Source organism: Mustelus asterias, chromosome 11, assembly GCF_964213995.1.
Source record: "Mustelus asterias chromosome 11, sMusAst1.hap1.1, whole genome shotgun sequence".
Classification (NCBI taxonomy): domain Eukaryota; kingdom Metazoa; phylum Chordata; class Chondrichthyes; order Carcharhiniformes; family Triakidae; genus Mustelus; species Mustelus asterias.
Genome location: NC_135811.1, coordinates 21,837,500 through 21,864,417, shown reverse-complemented (window position 1 = coordinate 21,864,417; position 26,918 = coordinate 21,837,500). Strand labels below are relative to the sequence as shown.

At 42.9% G+C, this 26,918-nt stretch overlaps 1 protein-coding gene across 2 annotated transcripts in view; it reads right to left on the bottom strand.

The window, feature by feature from the left end:
- Nucleotides 1-26,918, bottom strand: part of LOC144500405 (docking protein 1-like) — a 44,355-nt gene that overhangs the window by 3,071 nt on the left and 14,366 nt on the right. For both annotated transcript variants that reach the window (XM_078223249.1, XM_078223248.1), the window contains exons 3-4: nt 22,269-22,341; nt 880-1,052 (exon numbers count right to left, since the gene is read on the bottom strand). In XM_078223249.1, coding sequence (XP_078079375.1) covers nt 880-1,052; nt 22,269-22,341 — 246 coding nt within the window. The remainder of the gene's footprint in view (nt 1-879; nt 1,053-22,268; nt 22,342-26,918) is intronic.

The following is a 26,918-nucleotide window of genomic DNA, read 5'->3' as shown; positions in this document are numbered from 1 at the left end:
AGATGTAAATAAGAGCTTAATGTCTGCTTTGAGTATTGGTAAAAGATGCATATTTTTGTTTTTATCCAATATAATGGATGATGTTCTTCTGAATGATATGTGTGTCTGTGTCCTTCTACTGAATTGGTACTACTTGGATCAATTACCCCCTGCATCACCTTCTTCACACTGACAGGCTCCCTCTTGATGGCAAAAGTTCCCCAATGTGTTCCCAAAAGTAGATATGGAATAAGGTCTGAACCAGGAAAAACTTTTCTGCTCCATTTAATGGGATAAATGAGTTGGATTTGTGGAAATTTGACCAAATTTAACTGGGTAGCACTGTGGCACAGTGGTTAGCATTGCTGCCTCACCGTCCCAGGGACCCAGGTTCAATTCCGCCTTTGGGTGACTGCGTGGAGTTTGCACATTCTCCCCATGTCCGCGTGGGTTTCCTTCAGGTGCTTCGGTTTCCTCCCACAATCCAAAGATGTGCAGGTTAAGTTGATTGGCCATGCTAAATTGACCCTTAGTGTTGGGAGATTAGTGGGGTAAATACATGGGTAACAGGGATAGGGGGTCTGGGTGGGATTGTTGTCAGTGCAGGCTCAATGGGCCAAATGGTCTCTTTCTGCACTGTAGGGATTCTATGAAAATCCATATTCCTAAGTTCTTCCAGCTAGTGGAAACTGATAGGAAATTTACCAATTCTGAGTGACATTCTTAACATACTAAGCTGAGATGGCATTATTTTCAATGAGTACTACTCAACAATAGCATATGAGTAACAATCATTACATTAATTTGGTGCAAGTTGTGCATAAGAAAGAAGCATGATGGACACACACTAAATCCTCTGTTTAAATAGGAACTTAAAATTTAAAAATAAATGAAGGATACCTTATCACCGCCAAATCTTCGTAGAAACATATAAGGCCATTCATAAACTACTTGCTCAGCGATGATATTTTTCAAAATTAGTGCATCTTTGCCTGCTTTCAGAAGATACATTCCACTGAGTTCACATCTCTCTGAAGCATCTGTTCTTCTTATCAAGACTTTATACTCATTTACTGAAAACAAGGAGGTAAAATTAAGAGTGAAAAAGACGTATTATTGGTCATTGTCAGTGCATAGTAATGCTACTCCCTTCTGGAATCCTCTTTTCTCCCCTGCTATCTTGAAAGCAGTGCTTCATGTAGGAACAGGAGTAATAGGCTTTGAGGACAATTGGGAGATCCTCAAAAGAGGATGGAATTGTCTTCTCTCAAAGCTGCTCAAGGCTGAAATTTTCCAGCCCTTTCCACTGGCAGGATCTTCCAGTTCTGCCAATGTCAACCCCCCTGCTGTGCATTTCCTGTTGGCAGAGAGTGCTGGGCAGGCAAAACCCTGTAGACAGATCCCACTGGCAGCCAATGGTGGGCTGCCTCATCTGACAGATAATACACTGCGGTGGGGGGGCAGCAAATCCCACCCTCAGGTTCTCTCTCTATTGCTCATGTTCTAACTAACTTATTTATACCAAGGAAATATTGACATTCTTTGTTGTCACAACTGCAATGCACTAAAAAGGTTGCCACAAAAAGTAAAAATGTCGGATATAGAGGTGTCCGATACCAGACAGGGGATACACCTGCTAAAAATTGGACTGTTAAGTATAAATTCAGCTGAATGTATACCCTGAGTCAACACATTTAAGATGTTGATGTCCTTGTATGAACGTCAGCTCCAGGTCCATCATCCATATAATCCCTCACAGCTGATACCTTTCTGCACTGTAGGATTCTATAAGCCTAGCTCTTGGAGCAAGTTATCACCTAGTGTGGCTTGATTTCAAATTTGATTGGTAATGCTTCTATGAAATGTTCACTACACTAAAGGTGCTGAACATTATGATTGTTTAATGCACAGGTGGCTGGAGTATGCCATCTTCATAGGGATATGCTTAGAGAAAGGTACCTCAAAAGGGTATCTCTGGTGGTTGTCCGACCCAATGCTAAACATGTTGTGGGTTGAGACAACCATCACACCTATGGGCAGTCTGCATGGAGACGATTAAGAAGGGGTTAATTGGAAGAAACCATTAATGACAGTGCTTTCTCTTCAGATAGCTGTACTTCCACAGTTATTCCCCCCACCTCCCCAACCCTGACCCCTCTCTGCCACCCCCACTGAAATATTAGGAACTGGTGTAGTCAGATTCTTACGAAAAATGAAGTCAGTAAAAACTGACTTTTTTTTAAAAAACCTTTAAATAATGAGTGTATTTAGTGCTGACAGATTGATATGATCTGACACTTATTTTCTATTCTCAAATGTACATCTGATAATATCACGTTATAACCAAGTTGAAAAAATATCACTCATCAATGTCCAAATCAACGATGGAAAAAAAAAGCCTCAAAACCTTCCACTTCTGACTGTAATCTAAAAATGCCTCAAGCACAAAGCTTTTGCAATCTTTGATGGAAATTAGCAACTAGCACGATTCTGTTCTATTTTAAAGTAGCATTTATTGTTATATCTGTTGACTGTTTCTTTCAATACCTCTTCCTTCCTCTGCTTTTGGACACTTGACGTTATTTTCCATTGAGGTCGATGCATCAGTGACAAATATATGTACAAAAGTGTTGCTATTAAATTACCTCATACGATATACCATCGTATTTACAAAATCTTATAATTAACTTAATCGGTTATTTTTATCTTTTCTATTTCTGCTATAGATTTATAAATTGTGAATACAAAAGAGATATAGCCACATCACATGCATTTAAAATATCAGACTGAAACTGAGTTTATATTTCAAGAGCTCTTACTCTCAACTAAAGGAGTAAACTGCATTTATATAATGCTTTTCAGAATGTATAAAATCATAGCATGGTCACAGCACAAAAGGAGGTCATTCGGCCTCTTTGTGACTGTGCTGACTCAATGAAGGAACAATTCACCTTGTGCCACTCCCTGCCCTTTCCCTGTAGCCTTGCAAATTTTTCCTTTTCAAATAATGATCCAGTTCTCTTTTGAAAGCCTCAATGTGACCCTGCCTCGACCACACTCTCAGGCAATGCAGTCCAGGCCCTAACCACTCGCTGTGTGAAAAGGTTTTTCCACACATTATTATAATCATTATAATGTTCTAAGCACTTTATAGCCAAATAAATCACTTTTAAAGCATGGTCAATGTTGTAATGTAGGAAACACAGCAGCCAAAGGCCAAACTGTGCACAGTAAGGTCCCACAGATAATAACGTGGGGTGGGACTTTACAACCTCTCTCATCCCGAAACCGTAAAGTCCTGCCTGAGGTCAATGAACCATTCCATTGTCCGCCCCTCGCCCGCTCCAATTCCCGTGGCGGGCGTGATGGTAAAATTCCAGCCATGATATTTTTTCATGGCATTGGTTGAGGAAGAAATATTGGCCTGGACACGAGGGAAAACTCTCTTCCTCTTCTTCCAAATAGTGTCATAGGATCTTTTACATCACTTGACAGCGCAGATGATGCATTGATTTAATGGGTCACCTAAAAGACATCACCACCAGGACCCCTCAATACAGTCCTGGGTTGTCAGCTTACATTTTATGCTCAGGTTTCTAGAGTGGAACTTGAGCTCACAACCTCTGATTAAGAGGCAAAATTACTATCACTGAGCTACAACTGTGACAATTAAAGTATTTAAGAAAAACTGCCATTTGGCAGATTAGAATCAAAGAGGTTTCCAGTATGGAAACAGGCCCTTCAGCCCAACTTGTCCACCCCGCCCAGTTTTTACCATTACGTTAGTCCCATTTGCCCGCATTTGGCTCATATCTCTCTATACCCATCTTATCAATAAACTGTTAAAATGCTTTTTAAAAGACAAATTTGGACCCGCCTCTACTACTGCCGCTGGCAGCTTGTTCCAGACACTCACCACCCTCTGAGTGAAAGCATTGCCCCTCTGGGCCCTTTTGTATCTCTCCCTTTTCACCTTAAACCTATGCCCTCTAGTTTTAGACTCCTCTACCTTTGGGAAAAGATGTTGACTATCTACCTTATCTATAGCCCCTCATTATTTTATAGACCTCTATAAGATCACCCCTCAGCTTCCTACACTCCAGGGAAAAATGTCCCAGTCTATCCAGCCTCTCCTTACAACTTAAACTATCAAGTCCCGGTAGCATCCTAGTAAATCGTTTCTGCACTCTTTCTATTTTAATAATATCCTTTCTATAATAGTGTGGCCTTATTAATGTCTTGTACAACTTCAACAAGATATCCCAACTCCTGTATTTAATGTTCTGGGCCAATTAAACCAAGCATGCCAAATGCCTTCTTCACCACCCTGTCCACATGTGACTCCACTTTCAAGAAGCTATGAACCTGTACTCCTAGATCTCTTTGTTCTATAGTTCTCCCCAATGTCCTACCATTAACTGAGTAGGTCCTGCTCCCTTTCAATCTACCAAAATGCATAATCTCACATTTATCTAAATTAAACTCCATCTGCCATTCATTGGCCCACTGGCCCAATTGATCAAGATCCCATTACAATCCTAGATAACCTTCTTCAGTAGCCACTATGCCACCAATCTTGGTGTCATCTGCAAACTTACTAACCATACCTCCTAAATTCTCATCCAAATCATTAATATAAGTAACAAATAACAGTGGACCTAGCACCGATCCCTGAGGCACACCGCTGGTCACAGGCCTCCAGTTTGAAAAACAACCCTCTACAACCACCCTTTCTCTTCTGTTGTCAATCCAATTTTGTATCCAATTGGCTACCTCACCCTGGATCCTGTGAGATTTAACCGTATGTGACAAGCTACCATGCGGTATCTTGTCAAAGGCCTTGCTAAAGTCCATGTAGACAATGTTGACTGCATTGCCCTCATCTACCTTCTTGGTTACCCCTTCAAAAGCTCAACCAAATTCATGAGACATGATTTTCCACTCACAAAGCCATGCTGACTGTCCCTAATCAGTCCTTGCCTCTCTAAATACCTGTAGACCTTGTCTCTCAGAATACCTTCTAACAACTTACCACGACAGGCATTATGCTCACCGGTCTGTAATTCTCAGGCTTTTCCCTGCAGCGCTTCTTAAACAAAGGCACAACATTTGCTATCCTCCAATCTTCAGGCTCCTGTGGCTGTCAGTGATTCAAATATCTCTGCTCGGGGACCCACAATTTTCTCCCTAGCCTCCCATGTCATCAGGTCCCGAGGATTTATTTACCTTGATGTACTTTAAGACTTCCAGCACCTCCTTCTCTGTAATATGTACATTCCTCAAGACATGGCTATTTATTTCCCCAAGTTTCCTAACATCCATGCCTTTCTCAACAGCAAATACCAATGAGAAATATTCATTCATGATCTCACCCATCTCTTGTGGATCTGCACATAGATGACATTATTGATCCTTAAGAGGCCCAATCTCTACTTAGTTACTCTTTTGCCCTTTATGTGTTTAGAACCATAGAACCATAGAACATTACAGCACAGAAACAGGCCTTTTGGCCCTTCTTGGCAGTGCCGAACCATTTTTCTGCCTAGTCCCACTGACCTGCACCTGGACCATATCCCTCCACACCCCTCTCATCCATGTACCTGTCCAAGTTTTTCTTAAATGTTAAAAGTGAGGCCGCATTCACCACTTCATCTGGCAGCTCATTCCACACTCCCACCCTCTCTGCGTGAAGAAGCCCCCCCTAATATTCCCTTTAAACTTTTCCCCCTTCACTCTTAACCTATGTCCTCTAGTTTTTTTCTCCCCTAGCTTCAGTGGAAAAAGCCTGCTTGCATTCACTCTATCTATACCCATCATAATTTTATACACCTCCATCAAATCTCTCCTCATTCTTCTACGCTCCAGGGAATAAAGTCCTAACCTATTCAACCTTTCTCTGTAACTCAGTTTCTCAAGTCCTGGCAACATCCTTGTAAACTTTCTCTGCACTCTTTCAACCTTATTAATATCCTTCCTGTAATTAGGTGACCAAAACTGCACACAATACTCTAAATTCGGCCTCACCAATGTCTTATACAACCTCACCATAACATTCCAACTCTTATACTCAATACTTTGATTTATAAAGGCCAATGTACCAAAAGCACTCTTTACGACCCTAACTACCTGTGACGCCACTTTTCGGGAATTATGTATCTGTATTCCCAGATCCCTCTGTCTGCTACACTCTTCAGTGTCCTACCATTTACCTTGTATGTTCTACCTTGGTTTGTCCTTCCAAAGTGCAATATCTCACACTTGTCTGCATTAAACTCCATCTGCCATTTTTCTAGCTGGTCCAAATCCCTCTGCAAGCTTTGAAAACCTTCCTCACTGTCCACTCCACCTCCAATCTTTGTATCATCAGCAAATTTGCTGATCCAATTTACCACATTATCATCCAGATCATTGATATAGATGACAAAGAACAATGGACCCAGCACTGGTCCCTGTGGCACATCACTAGTCACAGGCCTCCACTCAGAGAAGCAATCCTCCACGACCACTCTCTGGCTTCTTCCATTGAGCAAACTGCCTTCTTCCATTGAGCCAATGTCTAATCCAATTTACTATCTCTCCATGTATACCTAGTGACTGAACCTTCCTAACTAACCTCCCATGCGGGACCTTGTCAAAGGCCTTACTGAAGTCCATGTAGACGACATCCACTGCCTTCCCTTCATCCACTTTCCTGGTAACCTCCTCGAAAACTCTAATAGATTGGTTAAACATGACCTACCACGCACAAAGCCATGTTGGCTCTCCCTAATAAGTCCCTGTCTATCCAAATATTTGTAGATCCTATCTCTTAGTACTCCTTCCAATAATTTACCGACTACTGACGTCAAACTTACTGACCTATAATTTACCGCATTACTTTTTGAGCCATTTTTAAACAACGGAACAACATGAGCTATCCTCCAATCATCCGGCACCTTGTAGAAGCTCTTTGGATTCTCCTTTGCCTTATCTGCCAAAGCAATCTCATGTCCCTTGTTTGCCCTCCTGATTTCTGTTTTAACTCTATTCCGAAAACCTCTATACTCTTCAAGGGATCCACTTGATCCCAGCTGCCTATACATGTCATTTGCCTCCTTCTTCTTTTTAGCTAAGGCCTCAATATCCTGAGTCATCCAGGGTTCCTTACTTTTACCAGTCGTGCCCTTCACTCTAAGAGGAATGTGCTTAACCTGAACCCTGGTTAACACACTTGAAAGCCTCCCACTTACCAGACGTCCCTTTGCCTTCTCACAGACTCCCCAAATTAACTTTTGAAAGTTCGTGCCTGATACCATCAAAATTGGCCTTGCCCCAATTTAGAATTTTAACTTTGGGTCAGACCTATCATTCTTAAAACTAATGGAATTATGGTTACTGGTCCCAAAGTGATCCCTCACTAACACTTCTATCACCTGCCCTTCCTTATTTCCCAAGAGGAGGTCAGGTTTTGCCGCCTCTTTAGTTGTGCCATCCACATACTGAATGAGAAATTCTTCCTCAATATACTCAACAAACTTCTCTCCATTCAAGTCCCTAATACTATGGCTGTCCCAGTCAATGTTGGGAAAGTTAAAATCCCCTACTATTACCACCCTATTTTTCTTGCAGCTATCTGTAATCTCCATATATATTTGCTCCTCAATTTTCCATTGACTATTTGGGGGCTTGTACAATCCTATCAAACTGATCTCTCCCTTTTTATTTTTCAGTTCTATCCATATAGACTCAGTGGACAAACCCTTGGATATATCCCCCCTCAGCACTGGCGTGATGCTCTCCCTAATCAAAAACACAACTCCCCCTCCTCTCTTATCTCCTGTTCTATCTTTCCTAAAGCATCTGTACCCTGGAACATTGAGCAGCCAGTCCTGCCCCTTCCTTATCCATGTTTTAGTAATAGCTATAATATCCCAGTCCCATGTACCCGTCCATGCCCTGAGTTCATCTGCTTTTCCCGTCAGGCCTCTTGCATTGAAATAAATGCAGTTTAATCTAGACTTTCCTCACTCTCTGCTTTGCTTCCACAGACCATCTGTCCAGTCATGTTTTGTGCACTCTCCCTGTGTTTTATTTCTCTTAGCCTTACTGGGCCCATTCACTGAGCTCTCCACGGTCTCTGTACCCTGTACTGTGGCCCTTTTTGTTTCTTGTCTTTGGTTTCTCTGCCTTGCAATTTTCCCCTTACTGCCTTTTGTTTCTGTCTCCACTTTACTTCCCTCTGACTGCCTGCATCAGTTCCCACCCTCCTGCCACATTAGTTTAAACCCTCTCCAACAGATTGATCGTGATGTTTTTCACATTGAATTTATTTGGTCTTTGATAGCAAACAAACTTGCAAAATAACACTAAGAACAACTGCCCCATGATCCTGCCAGATTGTGCCAGATACTGCAACACATGACAGAAAATTGTCCAATGTGGCCTAACTTCATATCTTTGTCCTGCCCTTAAATTTCCACCTCCCACAACTGTTGGCTGCCCTCTATCCACCCACCACCTGTATATGTGTCAATGCCTACAGGGAGCTGGGGTCTGACAAGTCCCCCAGTTTCCCTCCCTACTGCCATTGTATTCACCAAAGCCAGACCCTGATGCCCTCCTATTGCTGCATGGAGGGACACGGCTTAGCAGTAGCCTCTTCTCCTCCTCTACGCATCTCAATCATTATGCGGCAAGTTCTTGGCTTGGAAACTAATTACATTATTCATTTCCAGCGTTCTGAATCTGAGCATTGCAGGACAGACTTGCTACAGCATTTTTAAAAATATAATTGTTCATTGGATCAAAGTGTCACTTTCAAGGCCAGCATCAATTGTACAACATTAATTGCCTTTGAGAGGGTGTGGGTGAATTGCCTTCTTAATCTGCTCTTCGTATGGTGAAGGCAATTCCACTGTGCTGCTAGATAGAGAGGTCCAACATTTTGTCACAGCGATGATGGAGGAATGGCAATCTTATTTCAAGGTCAAGATGACGCGAATTTACAACTGGTGGTGATCCCATGTGTCTGCTTCCCTTGTCCTTCTGGATAGTAGAGATTGCAGACCAACGCATCCCGGACATACTCTCTTCCACCTTCTTCCGTCGGGGGAAAAATACAAAAGTCTGAGGTCACATGCAACTGACTCAAGTACAGTTTCTTCCCTACTGCCATCAGACTTTTGAATGGACCTACCATATGTTAAGTTGATCTTTCTCGATACCCTAGTTATGACTGTAACACTGCATTCTGCACACTCTGCTTTCCTTCCCTATAAGTGGTATGCTTTGTCTGGAGAGCACACAAGAAATACTTTTCACTGTATACTAATACATGTGACAATAATAAATCAAATCAAATCAAATCAAAAATTGGAAGGTGCTGTTGATGAAGACTTGGCTGGAGTGCATTTTCTACACACTACAGCACCAAGCACTGGTGGTAGAGGGAATGATTAATCAAGGAGATGGATGTTGTGCCAATCAAGCAAGCTGCTTTGTCTTGGATGATGTTGAGTGTCACCAGAATTTTATAGCTGTGTAGTGCAAAATTTCCTTTCAGTGAAAGGATCCTACAGGGAACTTGCTGTGCATTCTTAACGACCTCCAAAGTGGAAATAATGGTTGGTGTTAAAGCAAGTTTAGGGGAACAGGTGGAAGTCCCACTCTGCTGCAATGCTGGCAGCAAGGAGAATCAGAGTATCTCACTAAATTAATATTGCCTTTTTGATCAACTATTTTCTATACACTGTGGAAAAATGGTAACTTTAGATCTGATTTACTGATGCCATATGCATTTACTCCAAAATATTACAAAGGCACTGTTGAGAGAAATGGCAGGAAGTGGTCTTATTTACGTAAACTGAACATCACAAAATACCATATTTGGACAATTTGATTGTTTTCCAACTTGACTAATAAATATTGCAATAAAGCTAATAAGGGGTGACTTGAAAATATTTTAACAATAGGAAATATAAAATATATTAAGAAGGTAGGGAGATTTTTTTCTGATTATATCCCAATGAACTACTTTTCTGTATTAAAGCCTTCAGAAGTTGTTGAGTTTAAACCTGAATGCATAGATTCACCATTCTAAATCACTTGGAAAATCAGCTTGCACAAATCATTTTCTACTTAGTACTTGTGGTTGATATTTTGCACAAAGAACCACTATCGTTCTTTTTTCAGTGAGAACAGATGCAGCAAAGTACAATCAGGAACTGATGTTGAGATAGGCAATACTGTTTTCACCAGTACGGTAGCATTTAATCCGGGGATTTTTTCCTGTGGAATTTGACATTTCCAGAACATTACTAGAAATTCCACAAAAGGCAAATTTAGGCTGGATTTCTTGTCACTGTTGAACGGTGTACCAAGCAGTCAATGTCATCTATTTCCCACTGCCCTGCCTTCACACCTGTTGGAATAACAACCAATTGAACAAATATACTTCATTACAACCACATGAGGAGGTGTTAAAATTATTCCTCTATTCTACTATCCCAGGTCTCTCCAGAACATGGTTTTTTTTTGGTGAATGTACAAGGATGAGTACAATTACTCAATTGTCCATGTTGATTTCAAGAACTATCCTGACAGGCTGTCTTGAGTTTAAAACACGAAGGGGTTAGTTTTTATTGATTTAAAACCCCACCCAGTCTTCATGCTGCTGAGTATGGAGGTTCTTAGTATGCATGCTTCCCTGGTCACTCAGCTGGCCTAATAATTTCTCGTTGTTCACCTCTATAACAAAATTTGAGGGGCGGCACGGTGGCGCAGTGGTTAGCGCTGCTGCCTCACAGGGCCAGGGACCTGGGTTTGATTCCAGGCTTGGGTCACTGTCTGTGCGTAGTTTGCACATTCTCCCCATGTCTGCATGGGTTTCCTCCGGGTGATCCGGTTTCCTCCACAGTCCAAAGATATGCGGGTTAGGTGGATTGGCCATGCTAAATTGCCCCTTAGTGTCAAGGGGACTAGCCAGGGTAAATGCATGGGGTTATAGGGCCTGGGTGGGATTGTGGTCGGTGCAGACTCGATGGGCCAAATGGCCTCCTTCTGCACTGTATGATTCTATGATCTATGATAATCTGTGAATTTATTCACTCAAACCCAGGCACTTTTAGATATTTGATTGCTAGGAGGTGAGGAGGTTGTAATTTGATTTTTGTCCTCCTTAGGAGTTCTGGACTGGCTTCCAGCAATTCACTTTTGGTGAATTTTCCATCAACACTGCTGAACTTGGTGTGTTTCATTTGGCTAACCCTGTACGGGTTTCACTGCTGTGGTCGCCACAAGTGTTGTTTGCTTTTGGGTATGTTTTCTTCCTCCTTCCTCCTTTGTTTTGGAAATGAGCTTTCCCCTGACCGGTTCTAGTTCCCCTGGAATACTACTGACCCAAGTGCTTGGTCAGTTTTTGCTATACTCTCCTGTGGATTTTCAACTGAATGGGGCATCACTCCTGCTCTCCCTGGTCCATTTGGGAACTTCTCTGGTCCCCATTTAAATCTTCCACGTGGATGTCTGCTAACCAGATCACTGGCTCTCTTCCTTCCTCCTTTTTAAGTATTACAGAGCCTTCATGGACCTCTTTCACTTCTCCTAGTCTAAATTTGACCCTTTCAACTTCCTCTGTTCCTATTTTGATTCTTTTGCTACTTCTGCTGGCCTGGCAAATTTGAACTTGATTTCTTACTTCTTTGGGCCTGCAAGCTTCGTTCTTTTTTAGCTTCCCTGGTTTTATGCTGACCTGTTTTAGTTCTACTGGCTTTTTAAAGCTTTGACCTTTTGAAACTCAAGTGGCCCTTCCCTAGCCACGCCAACTCTCCCTGTAGAGCTTCCAAACCCCTCTCAGTTCCCTGCACTCCAGCAGATTCCAGCTAGCTTTCTCTAGCCTTTTCAGCCTCTCTGGACTGTCCTTGACATTTTGGGAGTATTATCCTCCAGCCTGCCTCAGCTGCCTCTTCCTCCCTACACAGTTCACATAGTCCTATCTCCCTACCCTGCTGCCCTCTTTGGAAAGCTTCCTCTCTCTTTTCTCTTCCTTCTCTTGCTCTTTCTACTCTTTCCTCACTATCTCTTTCCCTTGCTGGAAATCTCTGATATCTCTGTTCTAGCTGTGTTTTCACTAAAGTTATTTTTTCTTTTTAAGTTTCCTCAGGTTTGCCATCTAATTCTCTGGCCGCCCATTTTAATATTTCAAATTTCCTGGCTTTTGAGAAAAATTCTAACTCCAAATTTTTAGCAACACTTTTCAACTCCTCAAGGGACAGAACCTTTAAATCATCCAAAATACTTTTGAGCTGGTCTACGAAGAAACTGGCGTCAAATGTGGACACGTTAGTGCTGTAATACTGTGCACAATAAAGCCTGGACTTGTGTCTAGAGATTAATTTAGTTCCCACTTCCAATTCCTCTTGTATGCAGATTCAATCCCCAATGTTAGTCCCCAAATTTCTGTTCCGACCACAGGACAAGAGGTAAGAATGACTTCCCTGTGCTACCAGTCCAGGTCTGACTGTAACAGAGGTTTTTGTGAATCTATCAGGATGAAGGTATTTATTTAAATACTGATTGCAAAGAAACCCAGCTGGCAGCTGTCTTGAGTTTCGAACACAAAGGAGTTGTTTTTATTGAGTTAAAAACTCACACAGATAAAGATGTAATATATTTAAAACGGTGAACCCACGTGCTGACTATGCCATCCCACTGCCACAGAAGGTGTAGCAGGAGGGTGTCACTGCAACACAGCAGGACCTCGAAAGCAGGCTGGGTTCCCCCCAGGTCATGGCCCTCCAAATTATGTCCACTAAGGTCATTACATAAAAAAAGGAATGACAGACAGCAGGTCGCCTCTACCTCCACTGTGGATGTTGAGGATGCACCAAGACGTAGTGACAGGGTTAGAAAGGTTAAGTAGCTCTAGTTGCACAGCCTGGGAATAGGTGCTAAGCACATGTACGTAACGTTCACCTCTGTAAATAAACTCCAACTAGTTGCACCTCTTCTTTGGCTTCCTGTTGTATAGATGGACGTTCAGAAGGCATCCAACAAAGCTGAGGCTCATTAACACTGGCTTGATAAGAAGATGGAAGCTCCATGGAAGTAAAGGGAAGTGGCAGTAGGTATAAGGAATATGACTCAGTGACAGGAAACAGAGAGTAGAGGGTGGCAGTGGTTGAATGTTTTTCAGACTGGGAGGTATTCTTTAGTGATATGCCCCCCAGTAGTCAGTTTTGGGTCATTATTCATTAATGGAATGACAGTGGCACTGGCTAGGACAATATTTATTGTCCATCCCCAATTGCCCTTGAGAGAGATGGCAGTGAGTGACCTTCCTGAATGCAATGGAGTGGCTTGCAAGACCATTTCAGATGGTCAACCACATTAAGAAGCAACCACATTACTGTGGATCTGGAATCACATCAAGGCCAGACCCGGTAAGGATGGCAAATGTTCTCCACTAAGAACATAAGAACATAAGAAATAGGAGCAGGAGTAGGCCATCTAGCCCCTCGAGCCTGCCCCGCCATTCAATAAGATCATGGCTGATCTGACGTGGATCAGTACCACTTACCCGCCTGATCCCCATAACCCTTAATTCCCTTACCGATCAGGAATCCATCCATCCGCGCTTTAAACATATTCAGCGAGGTAGCCTCCACCACCTCAGTGGGCAGAGAATTCCAGAGATTCACCACCCTCTGGGAGAAGAAGTTCCTCCTCAACTCTGTCTTAAACCGACCCCCCTTTATTTTTTGAGGCTGTGTCCTCTAGTTTTAACTTCCTTACTAAGTGGAAAGAATCTCTCCGCCTCCACCCTATCCAGCCCCCGCATTATCTTATAAGTCTCCACAAGATCCCCCCTCATCCTTCTAAACTCCAACGAGTACAAACCCAATCTCCTCAGCCTCTCCTCATCATCCAAACCCCTCATCTCCGGTATCAACCTGGTGAACCTTCTCTGCACTCCCTCCAATGCCAATATATCCTTCCTCATATAAGGGGACCAATACTGCACATGGTATTCCAGCTGCGGCCTCACCTATGCCCTGTACAGGTGCATCAAGACATCCCTGCTTTTATATTCTATCCCCCTCGCAATATAGGCCAACATCCCATTTGCCTTCTTGATCACCTGTTGTACCTGCAGACTGGGCTTTTGCGTCTCATGCACAAGGACCCCCAGGTCCCTTTGCACGGTAGCATGTTTTCATTTGTTTCCATTGAGATAGTAATCCCATTTGTTATTATTTCCTCCAAAGTGTATAACCTCGCATTTATCAACGTTATACTCCATTTGCCATATCCTCGCCCACTCACTCAGCCTGTCCAAATCTCTCTGCAGATCTTCTCCGTCCTCCACACGATTCACTTTTCCACTTATCTTTGTGTCGTCTGCAAACTTCGTTACCCTACACTCCGTCCCCTCCTCCAGATCATCTATATAAATGGTAAACAGTTGCGGCCCGAGTACCGATCCCTGCGGCACGCCACTAGTTACCTTCCTCCAACCGGAAAAACACCCATTTATTCCGACTCTTTGCTTCCTGTCGGATAGCCAGTCCCCAATCCACTTTAACACACTACCCCCAACTCCGTGTGCCCTAATCTTCTTCAGCAGCCTTTTATGGGGCACCTTATCAAACGCCTTTTGGAAATCCAAAAACACCGCATCCACCGGTTCTCCTCCATCAACCGCCCTCGTCACATCTTCATAAAAATCCAACATGTTCGTCAAGCACGACTTTCCCCTCATGAATCCATGCTGCGTCTGATTGATCGAACCATTTCTATCCAGATGCCCTGCTATCTCCTCTTTAATAATGGATTCCAGCATTTTCCCTATTACAGACGTTAAGCTGACCGGCCTATAGTTACCCGCCTTTTGTCTCCTTCCTTTTTTAAACAGCGGCGTAACATTAGCCGTTTTCCAATCAACCGGCACTACCCCAGAATGCAACGAGTTTTGATAAATAATCACTAACGCATCCACTATTACCTCTGACATTTCTTTCAATACCCTGGGATGCATTCCATCCGGACCCGGGGTATTGAAAGAAACTGAAGGACATGAGTGGACCAGATGGGTTTTTACAGCAATCTGTTTAACTTTCATGGTCATTTCATAGACATTTCATCGAATCCTACAGTGCAGAAGGAGGCCATTTGGCACATTGAGTCTGCACCGTCCACAGTCCCACCCAGGCCCTATCCCCATAACCCCATGAATTTACCCTAGCTAGTCCCTCTGACACTAAGGGGCAATTTAGCATGGCCAATCCATCTAACCTGCACATCTTTGGAGTGCGGGAGGAAACCCCACAAACACGGGAGAACGTGCAAACTCCACACAGATAGTGACCCAAACCGGGAATCAAACCTGGGTCCCCGCCGCTGTGAGGCAGCAGTGCTAACCACTGTGCCACTGTGCCACCCTATTAATCATCATGATTAATACTAGTTTTTTAAAAATTTCACATTCATTCATTTAATTGCTATGGTGGATTTACACTACTGTTTCTGGATAAATAGTCAGGCCTTTTGATTACAATCCAGTAACATAACCATTGTACTTCCTTCAACTTTTATAAGTGACCTAGATTCAAATGTAGGGAGCAGCATTATGAAGTTTGGAGATTACACAAAACTTGGCAATGCAATAGATAGTGATGAGGACAAGTTGTAGTCTATAGGGAGGCATGGGCAGGATACTGAAATAGGCAAATGATGGTTAATGTAGTTCATTGCAGGGATGACTTGAGAGGACTAATGTCGATAAATTGTAAATTACCCAGTATTGAAAATGTAGATGAACAAAGATACCTCGCTATCCATAAGCATAAATTTATAAAGTTGTCAGGGCAAGTTAATATGGGATTTAAAAATGTGTGTGTGCTACTTGGGTTTATAAATAGAGGCATAGAATATAAAAGCAAATACATTATACATAAAGCTTTAGAGATCACTGATTAGACCTCAACTGAAGTATTGTGGACAATTAGAAAGGTTACACAGAAGGTTTACCAGAATGTTACTAGGGATGAGGGACTTCCGTTATGAGACAAGGTTGAAAAAGTTAGGACCATTTTCCTTGGAGCTGAGGAGGTTGGGAGGCGATCTGATTGAAATTTTCCAAGTACATGAGGTTTTCATAAAGAAAAACTATTCCCTCTAGAATAGGGTCAATAACTGGAGGTCATAGATATAAATCATTGGCATCACATCTAGAGGAGAAATGAAGAGAAAAATTTTCACTTAGGGTTGTCACTTTATGGGCGGAATTTTACAACCTCATTGCGCCTGATTTGCAGCGGGAAAAAGTTGTAAAATCGGGTGTGATGCGACCAGCGGGCATGGTGCCTGTTTTCGCGCCCATTCCCATTTTACCAAGACAAAATATTAGCGCAATCGGGAGCCTGCCTAAAATGGGGGAAACATCAATTTGTATTTTTTTCCACTCATCACAATGTAATTAGTGAGCGTCACTCCCAATCGTCCCAGCTCACCTGCCTTAACCACCTCGTTTGCTGCAGCTGGATCAGTCAAAACACCTCAAATATAAAAGTCGGATTCAGGCACTTGAGCAGAGAGGGGGAGTGAGTGGTAAGTCTCTGCTTTCAAACTGCCCCGTGATGCTCAGGGGGCATTGTTTCATGGCAGCCATATTGCATTTTGGGTCAGATGCCTACGAGTGGGGCAGGGTGAGGGGATGCTGTTACTCACGGGGTCTGACTTCGGTCTCTCAACACAGACCCGGATCAGAGCGCTGACCTCAGGTCTTAGCGCTGACTCTGGGTCCTAGTGCTGGCAGCAGCAAGCAATGTTGCTGGTGGCGAGTGGCTGGAAACTCTCTGAATTGGCAGTGATCAGGACTTGTCAAGTAGCACTGCCTGCGGTCACTATTGCATGCGTTCTGGGTTGGATTCAATGGCCGAAATTTTACCGCCTCCACTGCCTCCAGCAACCTGGCCAGATCAGCATTAGAAAATCGGGGAGCTATCTTCCTGGAGGCCATTTCTTCCTGCATTGCCTGCCTGTCTGTCCATCCTTGGGGTTTTTATGGAGCTATCCCTTGTTAAGGCAGATCAGCTTCAGGCAGTTTGGGTGAGGCACGTGCCCATTTGAACATTCCAGCGATTTTAATGCAGTTTGCCTTGTTACCAGGGAAGGGAAGCCAAGTCAGCACTTGCAGGTGCACTGCTGGAGTGGTGGGGTGGATCTGTGCCTCTGTGATGATCAGGGGCAGGGGAGAGAAAGGGTCATGTCAGCCAGCCATCGGGGTCAGGGAGGTGATGAGAGGGCCATGTGCAAGAGGATCGGGGGGTGGGGTGGAGGGGTAAGGGGGTCAGTAATGTTGGAGGGGATCTCTGATGTCCGTGGGGGGAGGGGAGGCTGTATCTGGCCCGGGGGGTTTCTGCCGGGAGAGCTGTTTCTTTCTTCGCTTTTCCTGTGCATGTGCAGTTTGTGGCTCTGAGCTGCTGGTTGTCCGGTGAATTAAGCTCCGCCTACTGCCTCTAGCAGCTAGAAATGGTCTCGCCCATATTTTCAAAGACTGAGCGCATAAGATTAGGTGTGAAAATTCGCCCAAAAAACAGATCAGGAACTCTCCCGTTTTCACGCTAGCTGGACACTTCGAAAAAGATCTTGTAAAATTCTGCCCTATATGACACTATAATGGAAGACCCTGGCATCATATTTAAGTATCAGTCCGGCGCATTCATATCACTCTCTCCAGCCCACTTGTCTTCACCTGGATGTCAGCAACCCATAGGGAAAAGGTTAGCATTCATCCACCTCCCCCTCACCAAGCCATGCCCTATTTGGACCTCTACCCACCACCTCTGGAGTCTTCATCCATCCCTTTCCAGGATATGATGTGGAATTCCTTTGACACCTTTGTGAGCTTTTGATGCAGGCTTGTCGGGGTCCAGCTTCCCTCCTCTCGCTCTTCTCCCAGCTTTCCATTGTTCATCTTCTTCATCCACCTCCTCGTCCCTCTGCCTGCCATCGTGAGTCCTTGCCCTACTCCCATCCCTCCTCGCACAGCCTTCCTTCCACATTGCCTCCATTGTGCTGGTCAGGCAGCCACCTCCCCCCCCCGCTCCCCCAGATTACCTCACACTTCACCCCCAGTCGAACTTCGGACCTTTGTTGCAGTGGCTGCAAGATTCCCACAGCGCAGCCAGATAAGACACTGATGTGTGGCATCAGCAGGGAAGGAGATCCCTGTATTCTCCAACGCCAGGCGCACTACTCAACCGAGATGGTAACAGGAGGGTCCATGTGTCCAGCAGCAGAGTGCCGCCCATGAAGAGCAGCTTGGCATTGCTGCCTGCCCTGGCACAGAGCAGCGAGCAGTCATTCAGGAGCAGTGCAGCACAATGGCAACAACCCTTTGTTACACTTACTTCAAAGACTCTGGTGAACTGAGGACAGCCTTGCGCATGCCACTCTTCAGCAATCGAGTTTGACGCCGACATGATTTTCAGTTGGCATGATGCAAGGTTGGAAGGCCTGATGGGATGCTGGCGGCAGCTGCTTTGATGAGCATTTGTGAGATGCAAATGGTGTTAGCGCCACCTGCCAGCGGGAGGACTGACACACCATTAAGAGAATTGCAATGTAAATTTACACCGGTGGGAAGTCTGCCCAAAGACTGAGAAATTGATCATATTTTATTTCTACTCGATTCAAAACAAACCATTCTTGAAAAATATTATCAATTTTCTTTTGTAAGAAATTTCACATGTTTCTAATATTTCTCTTAAATGAAGTGACAGCTGACCACCTGTCTGGAAATTTCTCATGGAATTGAATACAAATTATGGACTGATTAGGAAATTGGCTGAGCGGCAATAGAAAGAGTAGATATAAGAGACAGGTATTCGAATTGATAGGATGTGACTTGATGCTTCCTCCAGGGTCTGAGGTGGGGCCATCGTGGTATATTTGAAGTATATGCACAGTTGTAACGTAGGAAAATAGAATCAATTTGAATGGGGAATTTAGTTTTGCTTTGCTCAATAGCCCCTCAGTGTCATGCATTACATTTCCAATAAACTTTGGACATAGTAAAACCGAGAAGTAACAGCATTTCAACAATATCTTTTAGCTTTGAAGTTTGTACAGACAGACCCATTATCATGGTTAACGGCACAATTAGGGGATGTTGAGGTTATGTGCGGAGACCATGAAAGTTAGCCCTCAGTCTCGAGACTACAAGGTGATAGTAACTATTCCAACACATCCAGCGATTTTGGGGCAGTAAGGCAATCAAAATTGAACATTTTAATGATTATCCATTTCCATGTTTATTTATTGTTCATAAATGCATTTTAGCTTGCGAATGCACATTATTCAGGTTATCATACTGAACACTATCAGTAGACACACAACATATTCTGTCCTGGCGTAGGAATACTCAATTCTCCCACACGAAATTCTTGAACCACTTACCGAGGAGAAGTAGTCAAGGGAGTTTGCAGTTGCCTCACTCAGATTTTATGTTTGGAATACCTTTTAACTGGTTTGCAGCCAGAACTGGAAACCCCCCACCTACCTTAAAAATAGTCGAGTCTACTAATCAGAGCCAGAGCTCTGATTTGTTGTTAGCTCAGGTGGACTGGAGTGGGCTCCAAATCTGATACTTGTAACTCAAGACATTGAGTCCAATACTGAAGCTGTGGTCACTCTTTCTAGATGTGACACCCACTTGATACCAACCCAGTATATAGCAACTATTCTTGTCTCAACCCATTGAGGCTGAAAATACAACGGAAATACTGATATTAGAAACACCAATGTGCCCCTCCAGTGATGGGCAATTAGAGTCATAGAGTCATCGAGGTTTACAGCATGGAAATTAATGTTGTCAGTCATCTTATGACTTCAACTTGTCAGCATTTTATTGTACTCATCAAAATGTAGTCAGGGTTTGAATTGCTTCTTTTGTTTTACTAAAATTTCCAAAAAACATGACCCTGAAAATATACCGTGGAATGTTATTGTCCAAACAAAGAACAAAACAAAGAACAATACAGCACAGGAACAGGCCATTTGGCCCACCAAGCCTGCGCCAATAGGTAGTTTCTATACCTCTGCTCGCTTCCCGTTCATATGTCTATCAAGATACACCCTGAACATTGCTAACGTCCACTGGCAGTGTGTTCCAGGCACCCACCACCCTCTGTGTGAAAAACTTTCCCCGCATTGTCCCCTAAACTTATCACCTCTCACCTTAAACCTGTGCCCTCTTGTAGTCTACCCTTCCACCCTGGAGAAAAGCCTCTGACTCTCCACCCTGTCAATGCCTCTCATAATTTTGTAGACTTCTATCAGGTCACCCCTCAACCTCCATCTTTCCAGTGAAAATAATCCTAGTTTATTCAACCTCTCCTCATACCTAAAATTCTCCAGACCAGGCAACATCCTGGTAAACCATAATATACTTGGATTTCCAAAAAGCACTTGATGAGCTACCACACTTGGCATATGCACCCAAGGTTCCTCTCTCCATTATTTTACTGGAGTGTTGACCTATTTAAAATAAACTTTAGTATCCCGAGAATCACTTAAGGTGCCCTCATTTCTGATCCATTCAACAATATATATTTAATATATAATCTATTACAGTGGTTAGCGGGCGGCACGGTAGCACAGTGGTTAGCACTGTTGCTTCACAGCTCCAGGGACCCGGGTTCGATTCCCGGCTTGGGTCACTGTCTGTGTGGAGTTTGCACATTCTCCTCGTGTCTGCGTGGGTTTCCTCCGGGTGCTCCGGTTTCCTCCCACAGTCCAAAGATGTGCGGGTTAGGTTGATTGGCCAGGTTAAAAATTGCCCCTTAGAGTCCTGAGATGTGTAGGTTAGAGGGATTAGCGGGTAAATATGTGGGGGTAGGGCCTGGGTGGGATTGTGGTCGGTGCAGACTCGATGGGCCGAATGGCCTCCTTCTGCACTGCAGGGTTTCTATGATTTCTATGATTATAATACAGTTCAATTTTGCTTGCAACAGACCTAAGCAAATTTCCAAAACCAATTATAATTAACACTGAAAAAAACAGCATAACATTGTCAGAAAACTAAAGCAATTATTTTTGTGCATTTAAGCGATAATTATACATATTTTATTGAATTCTTGGAATGGGAATGAGTTTACTGATCTACATTTAACCCATCAGGCACAAAAGCTGCTGCAATATGTACATACACACTTGTAAACAAATTTGCTAGGCGACTGTACTAATTTTTAAGTTTGACTTTGCAGCATAAAACATACCTTTCTTCAACCGAATCTCATAGCTACAACAATGAGAACACATTTACATTGAGATCAAACAATTGGACCAGAAGGGCACTGATAATTTCCTTTCCAATTCCCCCAGTCAAATATGCAAATTAGTAGCTGTTTATCATTCACATCACCCTGTTCTCAAAGGTTAGAGACATTATTGTTCCGCATTGCTGTCTGAGAAACCGATACCTCCACCACACAGAAATTGTAGCTAACACTGTTTAGTTGTGATACCTCACCATAACCATCACCGATGAGTCCACTTTAGCCCAATCTTATTAGTTTTTTCTAGATTTTCTTCAACAGAACTTGGTTAATGTTATTATTTATTTATTATTTAAAGTTTAAGTTTATTTATTATTGTCACAAGCAGGCTTACATTAACACTGCAATGAAGTTACTGTGAATATCCCCTAATCGCCACACTCCGGAGCCTGTTCAGGTGTACTGAGGGGGAATTTAGCATGGCCAATGCATCTAACCAGCACATCTTTCGGACTGTGGGAGGAAACTGGAACGCCTGGAGGAAACCCACGCAAACACAGAGAGAACATGCAGACTCAGCACAGACAATGACCCAAGCCGGGAATCGAATCTGGGTGCCTGGCACTATGAGGCAGCAGTGCTAACCACTGTGCCACCGTGCCACCCAATAAGCTATTTGTTTTGCCCTACAGAGCAATGAGTATTGTTCTGGCCATCTACTTGAGTCTGAGAATTTATAAGCACCTCATATAATTAGGTTATTTTCTTGGCCTTAATTCAGTCTGTCATTGAAAGCAGATCAGATTTGATTTTTGTCAGGCCAAACTTGAAATGGACTAACTCCTACAAAATGACTGAGCAACATTCAGTACTGGATAATATGAAAGTATAGACCACGATATAGACCACAAGATGAGCTATTTGCAAAATTTAAGTATTGCTATATTTTGATTGAATCAAAATGCACTTTAAACTTGTGGAACATTATGAAACAAACTTATGATTATGAAAAGTAAGAACTCAATGTTTTACCTCCTTCATGTGAACAATAGAGTTCATTTTCTTTCATTTTCATTGCCGTTGTATCTGAATCCCCTTGAAGATGCTAAAATAATCAAAATTTCACAAATTATTATCAGGAAATTATTGTCCAACAAACACAAAATCTATATGAAAAATTTAATTCAAAGGATGTTACACGTCTGTTTTTATCAAGTGCAGCAAAGTGTTAAACTGTTTCTCTGTTGCCCCACAAGCAAAATGTCCAATTCTTTTTTGTATTTTGAATTGAAGCTTTTGCTCAGAAAATATTTCCACCATTTAGATAAATCTTAATCTCTAGAAAAAGTTATATTCTTAATCATAGAATCACTACAGTGCAGAAGAAGGCCATTCAGTCCATCAAGCCTCCAATGACAAAAATCCCACCCAACCCCTATCCCCACGTATTCACCTCAGGACACGAAGGGGCAATTTAGCATGGCCAATCAACCTAACCCGCACATCTTTGGAGTGTGGGAGGAAACTGGAGCATCCAGAGGAAATCCACGCAGACACGGGTAGAATGTGCAAACTCCACACAAACAGTGACCCGAGGCTTGAATTGAACCCGGGTCCCTGTGAGACAGCAGTGCTAACCATTGTGCCACCATGCTACCACATTTGCGTAAGTAAACAATCTTTACACAAAGGAGCACAAATCAGAAAGTATTGCTCATATAAGGACATAAGAAATATGAGCAGGAGTAGGCCATCTAGCCCCTCGAGCCAGCCCCACCATTCAATAAGATCATGGCTGATCTGAAGTGGATCAGTTCCACTTGCCCGCCTGATCCCCATAACCCCTAATTCCCTTACCGATCAGGAATCCATCTATCCGTGATTTAAACATATTCAACGAGGTAGCCTCCACCACTTCAGTGGGCAGAGAATTCCAGAGATTCACCACCCTCTGAGAGAAGAAGTTCCTCCTCAACTCTGTCCTAAACTGACCCCCCTTTATTTTGAGGCTGTGCCCTCTAGTTCTAGCTTCCTTTCTAAGTGGAAAGAATCTCTCCACCTCTACCCTATCCAGCCCCTTCATTATCTTATAGGTCTCTATAAGATCCCCCCCTCAGCCTTCTAAATTCCAACGAGTACAAACCCAATCTGCTCAGTCTCTCCTCATAATCAACACCCCTCATCTCTGGTATCAACCTGGTGAACCTTCTCTGCACTCCCTCCAAGGCCAATATATCCTTCCGCAAATAAGGGGACCAATACTGCACATAGTATTCCAGCTGTGGCCTCACCAATGCCCTGTACAGATACAGCAAGACATCTCTGCTTTTATATTCTATGCCCCTTGCGATATAGGCCAACATCCCATTTGCCTTCTTGATCACCTGTTGTACCTGCAGACTGGGTTTTTGCGTCTCATGCACAAGGACCCCCAGGTCCCTTTGCACAGTAGCATGTTGTAATTTTTTTCCATTTAGATAATAATCCAATTTGCTATTATTTGCTCCAAAGTGAATAACCTCGCATTTGTCAACGTTATACTCCATCTGCCAGATCCTCGCCCGCTCACTCAGCCTGTCCAAATCTCTCTGCAGACCTTCTACGCCCTCCACACGATTCACTTTTCCACTTATCTAGTCTCCCTTGGACACTATTAAAGCAAAGTTTATTTTATTATTGTCAAAAGTAGACTTACATTAACACTGCAACAAAGTTACTCTGAAAATCCCTCGTTGCCACACTCCGGCACCTGTTCAGGTACACTGAAGAAGAATTTAGCATGACCAATGCTAACCAGCATGTCTTTTGGACTGTGGGAGGAAACCAGAGCATCCGGAAGAAACCCATGCAGACACAAGGAGAATGTGCAGGCTCCGCACAGACAGTGACCCAAGCCAGGAATCAAACCCGGGTCCTTGATGCTGTGAGGGAGCAGCAACAGCCTACATAAGTCACTTGGACTGATCTTACATATACACAATAAATATAAAATGGTTATGACAAGCACATTATGGGAGGTTTAAGGTGCATAGCTCATTATTTTCCACCCATTTTGTTTTCTGTTGTGAAGAACTGACAGAGAGAGACACTGCCTGCAATTAACTGTGAGAAATAGCCTCTACCAGAAACATGAAGCGTCGGGCTGTGAATTGGCCCTAGTGTCTTCAGGAGAAAAGGGAAGAAAATAGGAAATAAATACAGATCAATAAAATTATAAAGAAACAGTTCTTTACTGCCATTTATGAGATAGATCATAGCTGCCAAATTAAACATAATATAAATTCAAGTCCTCATACCCATTGATCTATAATAAATATTTATCAGATTCATTGTCATCAATTAACCTTGTGAATAAACTTTGCACCCTTTATGATCAGGAGTATATCTCTACTATCCAATATTTGGTTAAATAATGATAGGTTAAACCTTCACTGTTTGCACATGGTACTATGATCTTATGTATGCCAACGCATGCATTCCCTTGTCTTGTCAGAAAGGGGATTGTAAATCTCACTAGTGACAATAGATTGGTTGTAAAGTAATAAACTGGTTCTTTTTTTTATATTCAATCATGGGACATGGGCACCGCTGGCTGGCCAGCATTTATTACCCATTCCTAGTTGCCCTTGAGAAAGTGGTGGTGAGTTGCTTTCTTGAAACGCTGCAATCCATATGCTGTGGATGAAAAGAAGACCATTTTCAAAAGAATTTACTGATCACTTATTGTACACTAACAAAGTAAGATTCATGATCTTGCTGCTAGTATGACCGAAACTTACTGGAAAGTTACCATTCCAAACTAAATGCAACTAACCTCTCTCACAAGTGGCACTTAATGTCCCAGATCTCCTAAGCAGCAGACACAATCGTTAGATTACCTCTACACTCACAAATTCCCCTGACCCGATGCTGCTGTGTATTTGTACCATGGTCTGCAGATCCCGGCTTTCACAGAAATGCACAGTTCAATATCCTTCGGGGAATTCCATTGGCGTGGAAGAGTCAGGGGAAGACAGGGCATTTAGATAAATCTTTATCTCTATAAATCTTTATATTCTTAATCTTTGAAACACTTCTGCAAAAGTAAAACAAACTTTGCAGAAGTGGTCACAAATCAGAAAGTATTGCTCATATAATCTCCCTCGGACACTACCGAGCAGTAATAGCCTAGTAAGTCACTTGGACTGATTTTACATCAACACAATAAGTGTAAAATGGTTACGACAAGCACATTATGGGAAGTTTAAGGTGCATAGCTTATTATTTTCCACCCGTTTTGTTTTCTGTTAGATGAATAGACAGAGAGATACTGCCTGCAATTATCTGTGAGAAATTGTCCCTACCAGAAACATGAAGTGTGGGGGCTGTGAATAGGCCCTAGTGTCTTCAGGAGAAAATAAATATAGGTTAATAATATTATAAAGAAACAGTTCTTTACTGTAAATTCAAGTCCTCATACTCATAAAATAGAATCCCTACAGTGCAGAAAGAGGCCAGCCGGCCTATCGAGTATGCACCAACTCTCCAAAAGAGAAGGTCCTTCCCTTCATCCCATCTCCATAACTCTGCACATTTATCATGGCTAATTCCCCTAACCTACCCATCGTGGGACCCTAAGGGGCAATTTTAGCATGGCAAATCCACCTAATCTGCACATTTGTGGACTGCAGGATGCAACCAGAGCAGCTGGAGGAAACCCACGCAGACACAGGGATAACAAGCAAACTCAGCACAGTCACCCAAGGCCAGAATCGAACCTGGGTCCCTGGCGCTGTGCCACTCTATAGATCTATGATAGATATTTCTCAGATGCATTGTCACCAGTTATTCTTGTAAGTAAACTTTGCATCCTTTATGATCAGGAGTATATCTTTACTATCCAATATTTGGTTAAATAATGATAGGCTAATGTCCCTTCACTCTTTGCACATGGTACTATGATCTCATGTATGCCAACACATGCATTCCCCTGTCTTGTCAGAACGGAGATTGTAAATCTCACTAGTGAGGATAGACTGATTATAAAGTAATAAACTGGTTCTTTCTGTTGATGAACAGAAGACAATTAAAAATAAATATTTATCACTTACTATACACTAACATAGCAAGATTCATGATCTTGCTGCTTGTATGGGCTAAACATACAGGAATGTTATCATTCCAAACTGACTGGAACTAACCTCTCTCAGAAGTAACACTTCATGTCCCAGATCATCTGAACAGAAATAACCACTGGATTACCCCGGTGCTCACAAATTCTCCCAAACCTGCGCATTTGTACCATGATCTCCTGATCCCAGCTTTCACAGAAATGCATCGTGCAACATCCTTCAGGGAACCCTGTTGGAGTGGGAGAGTCGGAGGAAGACAGGATATGCCCCATTTTTATGGCACTAACAGCTGTACGGTAGGTTTTAAAGGTCCAGTTTAGGGACCTTTAGGGATGTTAGATGGTTGATGGTGAATTGGTAAGTGGGTGAGTGAGTAAACGAGTAGTCAATCCAGAGTGTTTGGTGGTCAGGGAAATAGTCAGTTCGGAAGGATAGTCAGGTGGGTAGTCCAGTGTTTGGAGATGTAGTCAGATGGGAGGGGTCAGGGTCAGTTGAGTAGCTATCCAGGTGTTCGATTCAAATTTAATCTGGCTAACATTTCCCAGTTAACTACCCAGGAAAGAATCGCAGA